Source organism: Vulpes vulpes, chromosome 14 (assembly GCF_048418805.1).
Source record: "Vulpes vulpes isolate BD-2025 chromosome 14, VulVul3, whole genome shotgun sequence".
NCBI classification, from domain to species: Eukaryota; Metazoa; Chordata; class Mammalia; order Carnivora; family Canidae; genus Vulpes; species Vulpes vulpes.
Genome location: NC_132793.1, coordinates 87,171,262 through 87,190,397, shown reverse-complemented (window position 1 = coordinate 87,190,397; position 19,136 = coordinate 87,171,262). Strand labels below are relative to the sequence as shown.

The 19,136-nt window shown below is 41.3% G+C and overlaps 1 protein-coding gene across 24 annotated transcripts in view; it reads left to right on the top strand.

Moving 5' to 3' along the window:
• TJP1 (tight junction protein 1) overlaps window positions 1-19,136 on the top strand; it is a 250,703-nt gene that overhangs the window by 123,099 nt on the left and 108,468 nt on the right. For 12 of the 24 annotated variants that reach the window (XM_072737106.1, XM_072737105.1, XM_072737104.1 and 9 more), the window contains exon 1: window positions 17,523-17,988. The exons of the other annotated variants lie outside the window; for them this stretch is intronic. In XM_072737106.1, coding sequence (XP_072593207.1) covers window positions 17,962-17,988 — 27 coding nt within the window. In that variant the 5' untranslated portion in view covers window positions 17,523-17,961. Of the gene's footprint in view, window positions 1-17,522; window positions 17,989-19,136 lie in introns of those variants that run through there. 24 annotated transcript variants of the gene reach the window in all.

Here is a 19,136-nt window from a genome sequence, read left to right as displayed (position 1 = left end):
GCCCTGGCTTTTGGTGATGGGTACTGAAGGTTGGAGGAAAAGTATAAAACTCATTAAGTGGTCTCCAAAATAGGGGCTGACAGCAGTGACGCTTTAATGCCAGATGGGTACTGCATAGATGATTTACCTTCTGTAGTTGCTGTCACCACTTTTTCCCTGAAACCAATGGCATCTGTGGTTTACAGTTCATGGTAATGGATCATCCATTGTTGCATCACTCGAGCAAGGAGATGGAAGTGTGTAATTAACGGTGTTGTAACCATGAGTGTTAAGAATCTGGCTTTGACTTGGCCTGTTGATTAACTGTTGTGCTTTTATCAAGATTTTGCTTGTTGGACAGCCCGGGTGGCTCAGTGGTTTAACGCTGCCTTCGGCCCATGGCGTGATCCTAGACACCTGGGATCGAGTCCCATGTCGGGCTACCTGCATGGAGCCTGCTTCTCCCTGTGCCTGTGTCTCTACCTCTCTCTCTTTCTCTCTGTGTCTCTCATGAATAAATAAATAAAATCTTTTTTTAAAAAAAAGAAGATAATGCTTATTAAAATGTTAACATTGTAATTCTCTTTTTTAAAAAAAGATTTTATTTATTTATTCACGAGAAACACAGAGAGAGAGAGAGGCAGAGACACAGGCAGAGGGAGAAGCAGGCTCCATGCAGGGAGCTTGATGCGGGGCTGGATCCTGGGTCTCCAGGATCAGGCCCTGGGCCAAAGGTGGCGCTAAACTTCTGAGCCACTGGGCTGCCCCATTGTGAGTAATTCTGATCATGTCTTCTAAGAATTCACATAATTAAAACTATTACAATAGCAATACCAGCACGGCCCAAATCTCATTGGAAAAGAAGGCTAATTGTGATATTTTAATGACAGATAGAAGGATGCATACAACTGGATTTGGGAGCTAAGTGACCAAAGCAGAGTATAGTACACAATATACAGAACAGACATTGGAACTGGGCATGGAGAAGGTGGTGTGAAAGGACATATGGAGGCTGAATCCCACTAATTTGGGCTGAGATAGGCGAGTACTTTTAATTCAAAAATTTCCTCGTCTCCCCAAAAGATGCCAATAAGCAATTACAAATTGCTGTGGGGCACCTAGATTGCTCAGTTAAGTGTCTGACTCTTGGTTTCGGCTCAGGTCGTGATCTCACGGTCCTGGGATTGAGCCCCGTATCCAGCTCTGTGGTCAATGTGGAGCCTACTGGAGAGTCTCCCTCTCTCTCTGCCCCTCCGACTCATTCTCCTTCAAATAAATAAATCTTTTTAAAAAATAGCTACTGCTGAATAATCTTTGGCATACCACATCATTGAATATGCATTATGGTTTCATTTCCCTATTGCTGTATGAAACTGACATTTTTTGATTCAGAGGACACAGTAATGTGCCCTGTGGGCAAACAAGGAAACCTGAATACCAGGTTTGTTTGCCTCTTGTTGTAGAGCTGATGCTGTCATGTCTTTTCAACCACGCTGCAGTCTGTAGAATATCAGATCAAATGTTCTGTCCCTCAACTTCTTCAAAAATTGAGCTTTTGATTCATCTTCTTGATTTTTGTGAAGATTTTAATGAAATCTAAGAAAAGGAAAAAGCACAAAGATTGTTGGTATCTTGTTCTACTTAATATTTGCATATCCAACAGATAGTTCAAATGTAAATTTTGGAAATTCCATTCAAAATATAAACTTCTCAACAAAGAAACTGAAATGATCTTATCTATTAAATACCTACATGCCTAATACACACTCTTTCAAAGAAGCATGATTGTTTATCTGTGATATTGAGGCTTTCACAATGCAAGTTTTGGGTCACTTTTCCATTTCCTCAAAATATGCAGAAGCATTTAATGAGATGTTTGAATTTATAGAAATGCAAGGAGATAACCTTCTCAGCATTGCCTATAGGATGATTGTCGTGTTGGTCTGGCATAAAATCATATTTTCAAATGTGGGCCAAAAGGAATCTCCCTCTCTAATTTGGAAATACATGGAGAATGAAATGGAGGAAAAAAAGTAAAGTAAAACAGACACTTCTATGCTCTTCAAAACTCTTTAGTGATATTTGAGTGAATGAGGCCAGAATAAGCCTAGAGAAGGATAAAGTGCCTGTATCTGAGTCATTTGATGTTATGTTTAGGTTGTTGCAAGAACTCTCATATAGTGATAAAAATGAGTCCTTTTTGGAAATGGCTTTCAAATTTTTTAAAGAAAATTATCAGAAAAGGGAAAAAAACCTCAAAAAGGGTCAAGTTAAATAGAATTTTCTCAGTGAAACTTAAGCTTTGATCTTAGAAGTTAAAATTACATCTTTGCTTCAAAACTATTTTCCTGGAGAAAGAGAGGTTTAACTTATTGGATTATTATTATTTGGATTATTCAAAAATGGCAGACAAACTTAAAACGTAAAACAGAACTTCTAGAAAAGAACATAAGAGAAAAATCTTTGGGACTTAGAACTGAACTCATCAAAATTGGGGATGCCTGAGTGACTCAGTTTGTTAAGCATCTGACTTCCGCTCAGGTTGTGATCTCAGGGTCCTGAGATTGAGCCCTGCATTGGGCTCCCTGCTCAGTAGGGAGTCTGCTTCTCCCTCTGCCCCTCCTCCTGCTTGTGCTCTCTCTCTCTTAAATAAATAAAATATTTTTTTAAATTACCCAATATTGAAACTGATCAAAATTAACAACTTTAATCCAGGAGAGAGCCTGCTGGAAGGGTGAAAAGATAAGCTGTAGACTGGAAAAAAATATTTGCAAAGTACATATCCAACAAAATCCTTGTATATAGACCATATAAAGAACTCTCAAAACTCAATAGTGGAAAAAAAAATCCTGTTAGAAAATGGACAAAAGAAATAGACATTTCCCTGAAGGAGATATATGGGTGAATTTCTCATTAGCTAGTAGAGAAATGCAAATTAAGTTGAGAATGAGGTATAAATAACATACCTACCAGAATGGCTAAAATGAAACATAGTGATAACACCAAATGCTGCCAGTTATTCATATGTTACTCATATATTGATGGTTGGAATGTAAAATGGTACAGCTAATCTGAAAAATATTTCAATAGCTCTTCTCAAAACTGAAAAAAAATGGATTTACCATTTTTTGGTAGGACTCAGCGTTTGAGTTCTTGCACATTTATCCCAGAGAGATGAAGAGTTATTTTCATGCAGGGATTTGTGCACAAATATTCAAAGAACCTTTATTCATAATAGCCCCAAGTTGTAAACTACTCAAATGTCCTTCAGTGGATAATGGTAAAACAAGCTGTGATACCTCTATACGGTGGAATACTACTTAGCAAAACAAAGGAAAGAATTATTGGTACATGCAACAACTTGTATAAACCTTAAGGAAAACGTGCTGAGTGAACAAAGCGGACCCCAAAAGGTTGCATATTATATGACTCCATTTATGTAATATTCATGAAGAAATATAATATAGTGATGGGGAACAGATTATTAGTTACCAGGGGTTAGAGATTGCAGGGAGAGGGGTAACATAAGAGATGAAATGAAATGGTGAAATGACAGTTGAGTGTCTTGGTGGTGGTGGTTGTGGTCATATAAGATGACAGTATAATCAAGTTGCAGAGAGTTATACATACAGATGCACAACAGGAGTGCTTGTATAGCTGGAAATCTGAACAGTCTTTAGAATGTACCACTGTCAGTTTCTTGGTTTCCGTATTGTACTAGAGTAGTGCAAGATGCTAACATCAGGGGAAGCTGGGTGAAGGGAGCATGGAGTTTCCCTGTACATTTCTCTGCATCTTCTTGTGACACTACAGTTATTTTAAAATGAGAAGTTTTATAAAAAGAAGAGGTGTCCTGGACAGTGGTAGCCTATATGATGAATTTATAGATACAAACAACTTGGTTAACAAGCCTTTAGATGCAAAGGGGATGGACGTTTTTGGGACAGGTGGGAATGAATTCCTACAAGTCTAAAAACGTATTCTTGCTAGTAAAGAGAATCATAAGCATTCCACACTCACATGGTTTTGTTGAGAGGATATTTAGCTTAATGTCATCAGATCAGACTGACACCTGGGATCTGTGTCATGTGGGTTAGAGCTGAACAGAGCAAGTCAAAGTGAATTTTATGTATGACTGTATTCAGTTTTGCCACCAAAGAAAGCATGGAGGGATGTCTAAACTGCTGCAGGCAGAAAAGTGTTATTAGGAAAGGAAACAGAATAAAAATATCCTATTGTATCCTGGAGTTGAAAGAGGCAGGACATTATGATTGTGTGTGGTGGTGGTTAAATATAAGTAGTATCTGTTTAGCCCTGGTGTATTTATATTTTTAAGAAGTCTTACATTTATATATCTCAAAAATACACAGTAGAAGGCCTTCAAAATTTAAATACCCAATAATTTTTAAAGGGTTCAACTGCTGTATCAGAGGACAGAAAGAAGCATTTTAAAATCTTGATACATTTTTCTCATTGTTTAAATAGTACTACTATTAATTACTACTGATTGCCACTACTAACTAGTTTTATGGTGGTTGTGTTTAACATTTATATAACAGAGAGGGAAATAATACAGAATAATATATAATCTCCATCCACACCTATTTTTTTATGTTAAAGCAATAACATATGTGTATAATTACTTACTATATATTATATTATGAAGCCTTTTGCCTATTACTTCTGTCCTGGATTCACTCTATAAAAGTTGATCACCCCAGGAATAAACTTCTCTTTACAACAGTGCTAGGAGCAAAAATAAGTCCAGCCAGACCTGTATTTCTCTTGAGGTGTGGGGATGGGAGAGAATACCAAAGTATTCATCGATTTATTTGCTTCTCCTGACACCACACTGTGAAGTATTGACCTATGTGGATTGTGCTTTTCCCTAAGAGAGCATTCTGCTTTGAGCACCACAATTTAAAGATATTCCTAAGTGGGGCACCCAGGTGGCTCAGTCTGTTAAACATTCTGCTTTGGGCTTGGGTTGTGATCTCAGGGTCCTGGGATTGACTATGCCTAGAGAAGGAATGATGAGAATACAGATTAAAAATCTTTGGGGTGTTGGAGGACCTGTGGCTCAGTCAGTTGAGCGTCTGCCTCTTGGTTTCAACTCAGGTCTTGATCTCAGGGTTGTGAGTTCAAGCCTCATGTTGGGCTCCACTCTGGGTTTAGAGCCTACTTAAAAAAGAAAAAAAAAATCTTTTGGGTGTTTATCACATATTTTAGCTGACTTAAATTGATTATATGCATAGGAATATCATGTTTTATGCTATTTTAGGCACCAGTCCTTGCTGTGTTCAGGATATCAGAGAAATGAATTTGGCTTTGTCTGAATATTTCCAAACAATCCAGAGTCAGGAAGCCACACCCTTTCAAAACATACTCTCACACACAGACTTGAGCTTAGCTGGAATTTTGCATGTTTTCTAGTTTGTCCAGCTTTTATAAAATTGTCACTTTCACATGCTATGTGCTTTCACATGGAAATAGTAATCACATTTAAAAATTGAACACATTTAAAATGAGAACTTTTCCTAGAAACAGAGTCTATTGTTTTATCATCTGTACCTTTCCAAAACTTGGAAAACCTACAAATAACCACATCCAGAACTAGCCTGATATAGTGTCAGGATGAAAAGCTTTTGACCCTTTCGATCACTGAAAGTTATGGCCTTCTAAGGAAGGTCTTACAATTAATCCAGTCCCCTCTTTCCCGCCCAATCTCTCCATGTCTCTCCCCTCTGTTGTACAGATAAGGAAACTTCAGTCCCAGGAGACCTTTCCCAAATCATTTCCATCATGTTCTTTCCGATGCTTTCACCATATGTGTCCACACTTTGTTAACAGAAGAGAACATTTATTTTAGTATTAGGTAGAATGATAATGAGTCTAATGGATTTTCCTCAGCTCTTTGTGTTGTGCTTTCAGAAGGAGGAAGGCAGGACCATCAGAAGCAGGAGATCCAAGTGCTTCCCCAAGTGAGGGGTCTGTCTGGGGTCCTGGCTTCTGCACCAACTTTCAGCTCAGCTGCAGGTTTTTCCTTTGTCCACTTCATGTTTAGTTCCACAAATAATGAAGCTGCCACCAATTTTTCTTAGCTTTTAGAGTCCAGTCTTTACAAACCCCATATTTAATGATCTTTTCCTGTCGTTAGACTTTGTTAGATAATGTTAATTCCAAACCCATAGTCTGCAAAAGGCAGTTGCAACATTTACTAAATAAGAGTTTGCTAATTCAAGAGTATAATATGTAGCCATTTATTTAAAATGATTCTTGTGCTTAAAAAATGTACTTGTAAAAATTATATTGCACCTTTAAAAATATAAATGAAGAAGTTGGATAAATTAGCATGTAAATGTGGGTGGCATTTGTGTGAACAGTAATTCTAATGTACTGAAAATAGCCATATTCATCACAAATTAAAGTATCAAATTAACTTTAAAATAGTTCCAAATAAATAGCTAGTATTAAGGAGAAATATTTAATCCTCTCAAATTTTTCTTTTAGAAGTTTTCTGATGATACTAAGATGAACTATATAATCTTTAGGAAGATTATTTTAAAGTTAATGTGATTTAGCTAGATTAATTAGTCATAATTTAGAATCCTCCAATATTTTCTCTTAGTAAAAGAGTACCTTGGCTAAAATGTCCATATGCACCTCAGTGACTTCTGCATGATGTTTTCTGGGGCACTTCATTTTATTTTATTTTTTAAATTTGTTCATGAGAGACCCGGAGAGAGGCAGAGACATAGGCAGAGGGAGAAGCAGGCTCTCCGTGAGGAGCCTGATGTGGGACTCGATCCTAGGACCCCGGGATCATGCCCTGAGCCAAAGGCAGACATTCAACCACTGAGCCACCCAGGCACCCCTCTGGGGCACTTTAAACACTCTCTAATCAATCCTTATACTTGGGCCCCGCATTTGCAGGTGAACATCTGTGGTAAAGAGGAAACACGATCTGTTCTTACAGTATGTAGGGTGAAACCTGTCCTGGTGGAGAGTGTCACAGATGTGTTCATGGGTGCTAGGGTAGCCCCAGCTGTGGCCTTTAGGGGCAGGAGGATCAGCCACACTCGCATAGATGTGTGCCTTCCTTCTGTACTGGCTACTTGGGTTGTGGAATTTGAGTCAGGGAAGAAAGGCAGGGCCTTCTGCCAGCAATCCCAAAGACTCTGTTTTGTCTGGAATTGGTGACTGGAGGCAAAGCCAGACCTTTCCAGTCCTCAGAAAAAGAGTTCTTTGTAGTCCATCGGTCATATCAGTGGAGTAACCACTTGGTTTGATAGCCCTCACTGTACATACAAGAAGAGGTGTTCTACCAGAGCCTCCATTGCCTTTAGTGCAATTTCCAAATGTACCATTAGATCTAGTGACCTGGCATTCTTACTCAGATACCTTGACGGAATACATGCCATGTGCCCCCACAGTACTAGGAAGCTGATCTTTTGTGTATGTTTGTGTAGTGCTTGTGTTGATTTAGCCATACATAATCAGTTTGTTCTGCTGCGTAACAAATCACCCAATACCTAGCATCTTAAAAAACATTCATGATTCTGTGGGCTGGCAATTTGGGCTCAGATCCGAGTGGTTCTTTTGCTAGACTTGCCTGGGCTGAGTCATGCAGATGCAGTCGTTTGTGGCTTGGCTGAGACCACATGGTCTAGAATTCCCTCACTCAAATGTCTGGAGGTTGGCCCACTGTCCTCCAGGGCATCTCATTCCTCTTCCATGTGACTTCCCCAGCAGGCTACTCTGGGCTTCTCCCCATGGTGGTCTCAGGGTTCTCAGCAGCAAGAGAAAGCACACCCTCATACCCAAGTGCTTTTCAAGCTTCTGCTTCTGTCACATATGCCTTTTAACTAAAACAGGTCACGCTGCTGCCCAGATTCAAGGGATGGGGTAAGCAATGTTCCACCCCTGGATGAGAAGAACTTCAACGTCGTGTTGCAATGGGGTATACAAAGAGGGATGGCTGGAATGGCTGACAATTACTTCTAATCCACCTGTCTTTGCTGAGAGGAATATTTATTTTTATTGTTTTTGTTGATTTTTCATGACAGAAAATTTAAATGTACAGCAACATTTGAAACAAACTCCAAAATAGAAAGAATAACACAATAAACTTCCCATATGCCCATCACCTGGATTCACCAATTTTCAGTATTTGCTATATTGGCTGCCTCTATTTAACTTTTCTCCTTCCTAAAGTGGTGTGTGTGTGTGTGTATGTGTGTGCTTAAAGACTTTATTTATTCATGAGAGACAGAGAGAGGCAGAGACATAGAGGGAGAAGCAGGCTCCCTGTGGGGAGCCTGATGCAGGACTTGATCCCAGGACCCTAGGATCACAACCTGAGCCAAAGGCAGAGATGCTCAACCACTGAGCCACCCAGGTGTGCCCTTGCTGAAGTGTTTTAAAGCAAATCCCAAACACTGTGCTATTTCAGCTATATATATGCATCTCTTAAAAAGGGATACCTTCCTATGCTACTATAATACCATTACCACGTTTTGGTATCACTGAACACTCAGTCCATAATGAAACTTCCCCAAATGTCTCAAAAATGTCTTTTTACAATAGGTGGGTATGAAAAGGAATCCATCCACAGAAAGTCCATAGCAGTTTCAACTTGCTTTTCTTTTCTTTTTTTCTACTATTTTGTTTTGAAAACTGGGTCCATTCTCCTGTGTAGGACCTCCTACATTCTGTAGTCATCTGTTTGCTTTCTGGTGGAGTCATTCAACTTGCATCTTTATCTCCTGTATTTTCGTTTATGAAAATTAGCCCTACAAGCTGAATTTGGGGACAGCATTCTCTGTAGATAGTAGTACTGTTTGCTTCCAGTTGTATCACATGGAGGCATCAGTGTTTGCTTGTCTTAGCTTTGAATGATACTAACGTTGATCGTTTTGATGACTAGTTGCTTAGGTCTGTTGTTTCAGGTGTTACAAGATGATGGTTTCCTCATTGTATCATTCCAGATTTGTTAGCTGGAGTTATTTTATAAGGAACATCTTTTCGTCAATTAGAGTTATTTGGTTATCTGAAATACAGCTCACACAAAATATATTCTTTCTTTTAAATTGACAGTTTACAGAATAAGAAGTTAGTACCCCAGTTATATCCAGGTCTGTTCGATAAGTAGTTGTTTGAGGGCTCTCTCACTTACTTTCTTCTTTGTTGTTATTTGAATTCATGGGTTTTAGATATTCATTGTGTTTCAGTTAATTGCCTTTTTTGGGGGGGGGGGGCTCAAATTGTTTCATCATTGGCCAATGGGAACTGCTGGTAGTTGGCTTCTGTATCCCTTTGATCCATTATTCTTTGAGAACTTCCTTGCTTTCTGGCACAAAGTATCCCAAGATTATCTTGTATATTTCTTGCTCCAGATCTGTAATCAGTCATTCCTGGCTGGAGATTACAATTTGGGCACTAGCTGTGCTCATTGCTTTTGGGTTTTCATCCTTTCTAGTCTTTTTCATTGTCAAGAGTTAGGAAATCTCTGTATATATATATATATATATATATATACACATACATACATACATATGTACATACATACATGTATATCATATATATATTATACTTTAAAACATTAAATTATACTGATTTTTAAAAAACATTAGAATTGTAGAATTTTTATTTAACTTCTTTGATTTTTGTATTTTTTTCTCTTTTCTTTTAAGCAAAAAATCTTGGTTCATAAGAATGTTAATATGCCCTAATATACACTGATGTATTAACTAATAATATAACTGGTTACAAAAGCATACACCATAGTATTAGCATTATTAGCAGACACTAACATATTATCAGCATTATTACTTTGAAATTGGTATATATTTATATGTAACTTTGAAACTATCATATATAATATGCTAATATTATAAATTGTTATGTTAATAATGCTAATATATTAAATATACTAATATATTTGTTAATACACATATATAAATAATAGCTAATCATTATATATAGGTTAATATGCTAATGAATATGTAACAGTTTAATATTAATGCATACACGTATTAACAGTTTCAAAGTAATAATGCTGACTATTGAATGAAATTTAAGATTTCTTTGCAGTGCTGTTTTCCTTAAACTGTATTATACAAAGTATCTACAATCAAAGCACTTTGTGCAAGAGGCATTGGAAATAATTCTTTTCTCTGTGTGGTTAGGTTACCAACTTAATGTATGTTTTCTTGCTTCAGTTCATTTTCAGTTTTTACAGATATTTTTTCTTCTTGATTTCATTTTTTTAAATATGTAAAATATTTTTTATGTTTTCAAAGCTGAAACTATGTGAAAGAGCATATGTAGAAGTTATTATTGATGTCTTCTCCTTCCTCCAAAGGTAACTATATTTATTCTTAGTTTTCCTTCCAGTGTTTCTTTTGCAAGTATATACATCTATTTTATTCCCTTTGTTTCTTTTTTTTAAGATTTTATTTATTTATGAGAGACAGAGAGGCAGAGACACAGGCAGAGGGAGAAGCTGGCTCCATGCAGGGAGCCAGATGCGGGACTCTATCCAGGGTCTCCAGGATCACACCCTGGGCTGAAGGTGGCACTAAACCACTGAGCCACCAGGGCTGCCCTATTTTATTCCCTTTGAAAAATTATTTTATTTTATTTTTTTAGACAGCATGTGCTCAGGTGGCGGGGTGTGGGGGGCAGGGTCAGAAGAAGAGAGAGAGAATCCCAAACAGGCTCCACACCCAGCATGGAGCCAGATGTGTGGTTCAACTTCACAAACTTTGAGATCATGATCTAAGCTGAAATCGAGTTGGATGCTTAACTGACTGAGCCACCCAGGTGCCCTTAAGGATTATTTTAAATATAAAAATATATTTACCTTTTTTTTAATGGAGTTTCACTTTTCTACGTTTTATGTTTGTTTTAAAAGAGTATTATTATAAAGGTTTATCACGCACTCAAACACACATTGTAAAGAGAATCCAAACATACTTTGGGGGATTGGGTCATTCAAATTCTTTTAAGGAATCTCTTTTTTTTTTTAATCCAGTGAATTTGGTACTTCCTGCCATCTAGGGAAGACACACTCCAAACTAAAGTGGAGTCAGGAGATTTCTTCCAATCTCCACTTATTGTTTGAGGCTGAAAAAATATCCCACAGCAATTGTTTTACAAACATGAGTCTGAGAAAAAAATGTTCCTGAACATAATAAGAACTGTGAAGCTCCAAGTGTACACTTTATGTTGTCCACTGTAACATTTTGGTTTATACGCTGCCTCATTCATAGTCATGTCCACAAACCTAAACTTAAGAAGAATCTAGAGGCTCAAAATGAACAGGTCTAAAATAATTTCCGTAAGATTTGCAAAGGAGAAGGAATCAGCAGAATTGGAAGATTATCAGAGAAATTAAAGAGTTAAAATTAGCAGAATTTGATTCAGTTAATAATGTTGTAACAATGTTAATTTTTTAACTTTTAACAAATCTACCATAGTTATTTAAGATGTTAACATTAAGGGAAGGTGGATAAAATCTGTACTATCTTTGCAACAGCTAAAATTATTCCAAAATAAATTCTATTTAACACACACACACACAAGCAGCTGCATTGAATAAAAAAGTATACTTAAAGAGCTTCAACAAATCAATAACAGAAATAACCTAACCAAAAAAAAGGGGGGGAGTAAATGAAATAAACAGGCAAGTATACACCATTTTTGTCTACCAGCTGTTACACTGTATCATTACAACTTCTACCTTGTTATTAGTCACCACCCCTCACCCCCATGCTGCGCACTCACAAATCCCGCCCCCCCCCCCCCCCCAGATGGGCGCCTGTAGAAAACAGCGCACAGCCGGGCTCCTGGCCCCACACTTGCCCACAACAGGTGGAAGCTTCCGAGGACGAGGATGAGGGCAGAGGAGCGTGCAGGGTGCTCACAGGACGGTTCTCCAGCTCCACGTGCACAGCCGGGCACTTTTCTCCATGTGTGTGCACTGAGCACCAGTAAAATGGGGGGTTATGGAGAAAAATGTTTTATTTTTTAAGATTTTATTTATTTATTCATGAGAGACACAGAGAGAGAGGCAGAGACACAGGCAGAGGGAGAAGCGGGCTCCCATTGGCAGGAAGCCCGATATGGGACTCGATCCTGGGACCCCGGGGTCACGCCCCGAAAAAAAAAATCTAAAATCTAAAAGATAAGTAAATCTAAAAGATAAGTATTATCAAGGGTTCATATGGGTGGGGGGAAGAGGATAGGTTGATCTGGTATTTTTGGAGGGGTGGTAGATAGTATCAGTTTAAAAACATTTTAAAAAAAGTATATGGTTCAACCCAGAAAAATCCCCTTTTAGATGTCTTACCTAGAGAAATATTTCACATATGCACAAGAAGGCATAAATAAAGATTTTCACTTAAGCATTATAATATCAAAACCATCTTAAATTAGATAAATTATAGTATACTCATATTATGGACTACTAGACAGCCATTTTAAAATGATGATGTAGATTTTCATCGTTTGACATAATCTCCAAGACAAAAATATTAAGTGGGAAAAAAGTGCAAAAGTGAATATTGTTTATCATTTGTTTTTTAAAAAAACACCCTATATATTCCTGTATATCTACACACCCCTTCCTTCCTTTCTCTTTGTTTTCATATATATGTGTAAATAAATACACAAAACATGGTCTGGAAATACATACTCTGGTTCTGTTTAAATACTATTATTCCTGGGTAATAGGAATGGGAATGGTGGCATGTGGTCCAGTTGGACTTTTAAAAGTATCTATTGCTTCTTTCATAGAAGGAATGTATGCCTGCATGAGTTGTGAAATTAAGGTGAAAAAAAAAAAGAGTGCCAAAGGATTTGGGCATGCCTTGACAACAGAGAGACCTAGAGTTGAAAGAGAACTTCTGAGAAGCTTGTCACAAACTCATAGAATGTGATCTAGAGGGAGAGGTGGTCTCAGAGCTGCTGCCTATATAATTTATGGGGCCCAGTGAAAAATGAAAGTGTGGGGACCCTTTGTTCAAAAAGCAGAAGAAAGTACCATTAAAGGTACATATAATTATACCATTTATTTTTGTACTGAGCAGTGCCAGTTTTATTTTTTATTTTTTAATTTTTTAAAAAGATTTTTTTAAAGATTTTATTTATTTATTCATAGACACAGAGAGAGAGGCAGAGAACACAGGGAGAGGGAGAAGCAGGCTCCATGCAGGGAGCCCGACGTGGGACTCGATCCCGGGGTCTCCAGGATCACACCCCAGGCTGCAGGCGGCACCAAACCGCTGTGCCACCAGGGATGCCCAAGGTTTTGTTTTTTTATTCATGTGACACACACACACACACAGAGGCAAAGACACAGGCAGAGGGAGAAGCAGGCTCCATGCAGGGAGCCTGATGCAGGACTTGATCCTGGAACTCCAGGATCACGCCCCGGGCCAAAGACAGGCACCAAACCGCTGAGCCACCTGGGGATCCCAGTGCCAGGTTTAGAGCAAAGATCAGAATATTTAACTTGTATGAGCAATCACTTCAGTTACACAATTTGGAGTTTGTCCCATAAGCTGGCCAGAAGACACAGGCACAGACAGACTCGGAAAGGTAGGGAGGAGAGAGGACCCCATTCCTTAGGGGAGCACCCCTGGGCCTGGTAAAATTATAGCTAGTATAGACCCTCATAGGCCCTGGGGGTCCCACTTGCCCCCTGGGCCTACTGGGACACCTCCCGCCCCCCTGCCACACACAAGCCAACTGATCTAAGTGCCCAAGCTGAGGACAGGGCCTGGGGAAGTCAGGCTATAGGACTGCTGCTCCAACCGATACATAGCAGAGGGGAACTACTAAGGATCTTTAAACCTCCACCCTGACAGCTTGGTACCCCAATGGGGATTAGGCTCACCTCCACCAAGATATGGCCTACTGTCATTCTGGGGCTCTTGCACAGCCCATGTGCTAAGGGCACACAGGCCTGACCCCAACCCTCTCCCAAATCTTTGTGAGGAACAGAGGGTGGCAGAGCAGGGAGGGAGAGGTGCAGGTCCTTCAGGAGTAGTGGGAGCAGATAGCTGAGAACCCCTCCAGGGAGGCCAAAACAAACAGGACCCCGTGTGAGCTGAGAGCAGGGCATGCCCCATTGTCCCATCACCTTCACTTACAAAACACAAATCCAAAGCAAAAATTGTTAAGATTCAAGACAGTGCTGCAGAGCATTAAATCCAGTGTGGGGCCCTTCTGAGTACCTGGTTTTGTACAGCTGTGCTGACTGCATACTTGTGAAGGCAGCCTGGGTGGAGTCAAGAGTTGTCCCCATGACCCTCACTCCCACCTCCCATTTTTAAGCGGAAGACCTGAGAGGAAGCTTGAATTCTGAGATGTAGAATCCTTTTGGCTGGGAGAGCATGAAGATGATGGTGAGACAGAACACAGCTAATAGGAGATGGGATTCACAGCATAGGGATAGCAGAAGACAGAAGAAAAGCAGGTGCCCAGGGTAGGAATATCATTGTTCGGCTGGATGGAAAGGGAGTTTCCATTCCTTAATTTCTATTTTCTCTATGAATCACTGCTTGGGCTGGGGAGGAGGTCTTTGACAGATCATTAGGAGAGTACAGAAGATGGGAAATGGGCTGGAGAGAAGGGGAGGCAAACTACTCAGAGATGAGTTAGAGCCTTGGCTGGCCAGTCTGGCTGGAGTCGTGGATTCCGTGGAATTATGGAGCTAACAATCTGCCTGGTTGTATGACATTCAGGACCTTGCAAAGAGAAAGCTCCACCTTGCCTCTTCTTTTAGGACTGTTCTTTATTCTGACCTGAATAAAATATGACTTTTTAGTGTTTATATGTCCTTTTAAAAATGAAATGTTGGTGATAGTAACATTCTTTTGGTAAATTTTTTATTGTGGCAAAATATACATAACATAAAACCTACCATTTTATATCTTTAAGTATATTAGTGTTTTTAAATTTGCAAATTTGACTTTGTTTGCAAAGTCATTACTTTGCAAAATAAAATAAGTGAAAAAGTTGGTAATCATATACTGCACCCCTGAAGTGTTTTGTTTTGTTTAAAATTTTACTGGTCTGTGAAGTCTGGAAATTTCATGAGCCTTAGCAAGCTGTTCCTCATTTAATCTTGTTCTATGACTTTATTGGCAGAGGAAAACTCCGAAGCAATTTTTAGAATTTTAAAAGACATGGCATAGGAGTGAGGTTAGGATTACTTTTGTTGTTGTGGTTGTGGTTACAATGCTTTGATAACATTCTAATTCTAGGATTTTGTATATACTCTTTTGTGGCATTATCAAGGTTGTCTCATGTTCTACTACAGTGCCATAATAGTTCCCCTTTGCGTTTCATATGTAAACTCACAGGTCATACCAGAATAACAAATAGGCCTTTCTAAGGATAAAGTTTGTTGTAATGGAAACAAAATATATCTAGATAAAATGAGGCCATGGGTATAGCCATTCACTTGGTCATGGCTGTTTTAATAAATGGTCCTATCTAAGATTTAGAAAGATTTTGCACAGTTCTTTTTTTTCATTCTGAGCCGCAGACACCAAAAACCCCACAGGAAGTTCTCTTTGTGAGTGTTGTGGTTTTTCATTTCCTGTTCACTTTGCACTAGATGATTAGACATAAGACAATCTGTGCAATCGAAAGAGATTCTTGGTTAAAATTTGTTACTCTGAGAATCTCAAATTTGCTTGTATTTCTTCCCATGTGATGAATGAGTCTAGAGGAGGTGTAACCACCTCCATGCTCAGTTCATAGCTGAGCATTAAAGTTGTGGTATAAATTTTGTTGTTCAGTAGATGAACTCTTCATTGTTACAGGGGCAACTATCTGAGATTATGCTCTATGCTTTCCACTTCTTATCAAAGCACTGCCCCAAAAATAAACCATTGGAATGGAGATATGTTTTTAAGACTTGACAAATATTTTACCCTTATTTTTACAAATGACAAAAACTTTCTCGTTTCTTTAGAGAAAAGGAAATATGTTATACATATATTATACAGTTTACTTCAGATATTACAAATACCATTAAAAAAATTTAAAGGGTACTATTGAGATATTTTTGCAAATGTAATTTTTAAAGTAAGGTATTCTCAAGGTAAACTTTGCTTGATTTCATTATGTTTAAACCATGGCTAAAGTAAAATAAAGTTGTAATCAGGTATATTAGATCTTTGACAAATCATTGTTGTAATCTAGCATTTAAATGATGTATGGAAGACTTGATGAAAAGTGACAAACGAGAAAAAAAATTTCTGTGCATTTTTAGGTATGTCTCTAGGTTTAGGTGCTATTGAAGACATGATGCCTAGTTTTAGGCAGGTCATGCTGATTGCACATCTTAATAAGATGGCAAAAGTAATAAATATATGAAAGGTCTTTTATTACTGTAAAAACTTTCATTACTTTAAAAACAGTGCTTGCTCCTAAGGACATTTTAATTACAATTCTTAAAAGAATAAATAATACTTTGACCAAAAACAAACAAACAAAAATTACACCATAAGTTTAAAACCAAAGTGAATGTTATTTATTGTTACTTAGAATTTCTGACATTTGTGAAGAGATTTCTATTTTACCAAGTGTAGAATAATGAGGCCGGCAATAGTTTCTTACATACTCTGGTGTTTAGCGAGGTGATCAGCCTTGTGGGAAGGGTATGCAGAGGCTGATTAAAGCCGGACCGTGGGTTGCAGGTCTTTAACCTTGTCTGCTCAGAGGAGAGCTGGAGAACTGCCCTTACAAGTCCAAGGCAACCTGAGCCCTTTGCTCACCTCTGCGAATTTAGGCATCCTGGTTGCCGAAAAAGACTTCGAAGATCCCTGCCTACTGAGGTGGGAGAGACTTTGTCTGTGTCTTGAGGCCTCATGTGGGTGGGCCAAGACCTTGCAGTCCTCGTGGGTATTTCTCCCAGGAGTGCCCAAGACTGAGAGCAATCATTTGGGCCTGGTTCGGAGCGTCTTAAGGATGAAATAACTCATTCTGCTTTCAGTGGGGCGGCAAGGCCCAGGCATGGGGTGACAGCCGTGACCGTGGGTGTTTACCACGTGAAGGAAACTACTGTCAGGTGTTCGCTATGCCCGCCTTTGCAGCCGCCCTTTGCAGCCGCCCTTTGCAGCGCGGGGCTGAGCCATCGTGGCTTGCCGAGGAACAAGCGGACAAGTCTCTGCTGGAAGTCGAGAAAGCTTTGGTACAGAGGGGCTTTCTCCTCGGGGGGCGATTTCTGCCGGACATTTGATTAAAACAAAACAAAACAAAACAAAACAAAAACAAACAGGAAGACTCGCATGCCAGCGGAAACTGCCCGCCGAGTACTTCGGAACTGGGCTTTTCCTTCCGCGCCTGGGGTCGGACCTCGGGAGGAAGCGGGCCCGGGGCCGCCCGCCCCGCCCCGCCTCGCAGAGGCCCCGCCCCCGCCGTGGCCCCGCCCCGCCGTGGCCCCGCCCCCGCCCAGCCGGGCATGCTCAGTGGGCCGGGCCGGGCCGGGCCGGCAGGTTTGCGTGGCCTCCCGCAGTTGCCGGCGCCGGCTCAGGCTGTGGACGCTGGGTTCCCTACGCCGCGCCCGGTTCCAGGGAAGTTACGTGCGGAAGCCGGCGTCTGAGGGGCCAGCGGGCGGGCTGCGGGGACGGCCGGAGGCCCCCGGGCTGCCCAGCGGTGAGCGGGCGGGGCCGCTGCGTCCGGGCTGGGGGAGCTCCGCGAGGCCGAGCGAGTGGCCGCACTCGGAGGGAGGCGCCGGCCGGGCGCGCCCCGCGGAGAGGACCCGGGCGGGGCGGGCGGGCGCTTCCCGGACTTTTGTCCGAGTTGAGTCCCCTCCCCGTGGGCCGGGCCTGCGCGGCCGCCCCCGCCCCCAGCCCCGCTCGCTCCCGGGAGATGTTTATCTGGTCCGTGGCGTGAGGAGCCGGCGGGCCGGTGGCGCGGAGTTTCGGGTCCGAGGAGCCTCGCGCGGCGCTGGAGAGAGACAAGATGTCCGCCAGAGCCGCGGCCGCCAAGGTGAGCGCCTCCGCGGCCGCCAGGGCCGATCCCGAGCGAGCGCGGCCGCCTGCGGGCGTCGGGCCCCGCCCCGCCCGGCCGTCCTCCCCGCGGGCTGCTGCTGCCCCGGCGGGCCGCTGGCTGCGGCTCGGAGCCCCGCGGGCGGGGGCCCGGGCGGGGCGGCGGGCGCGCGGGGGTGCGGCCCGGGGCAGGTGCATCGCCGCCGGCGTCGGTGCCGGGCCCCGCTCGCTGCGGGCGGGGACGCGCAACAGGTCCGGGCCGGCGGACTCGGCTTCGGGAGCGGGTTCTGCGGGGCGGGCACCCAGGGCGAGCCCGCGGCGGGCGGGAGGTCGGGGTTCGGGGTGCCGCCTCCCCCCGCCGGTAGCGCAGTCCTGAGCGGACTGGTTGGTCACGGCGAAACCGTGTAGTTTCGGTCTGATGTCACTCCCCGTGGTATGCGCGCGCCGGCGATAAGACGTCGAGGCAGCCGGGCGCTGCTCTGTGTGTAGTAGGTCGGCCTTCCCCCTCCGCACTGTGTAATCTACTCAAGGTGTAGCGTTGAGAAAGTAACCGCTTCACACTTTTTTTGATAGTTTAATTTGAAATAAACTTTCAGGAGTAGGTAGCATAAAATACTACAGATGGACAAGGAGATGAAGTCTAAAAACTAGCATTGGGAAGGACTTGTGGGTGCAGCAGAAGAAATAACATTTTTTTTCCCTGTCATTTTTCATGTGCTTTGCAGTATTCAGGCATTTTTATTTTTCTCAGTGCTGTGAAACCAACTTCTGTGTTACGTCGAAAAGCTCAAGTTGGTAAACTCAAAATCCGCCCTTCCTGTTTGCACATTTTAATCTTTCTCCTACAGTAGTGCCTGCTCTTTTTAGCAGTTACAGACACACAGAAATGCGAATTGTAAATCTCTCTGAAAATCAGTTCATTACTTCAAATAGTATCGAAGTACTTAAGATAGTGGTTTATGTGTTTATTTTTTCTTTTGGAAACGTTTGTTCATAGCATCTGGAATGGAAGTTTCTGAACTCAGGATTTTTTCTGGGAGGCAGAAGTCAGCGGTTACATTTAGTAGTGAATATATATATACATATATTTAAAGAATGTAATATTCTTTCTTTAAGAAACTTTAATTTGCACCTTTTTGACCTTATGTT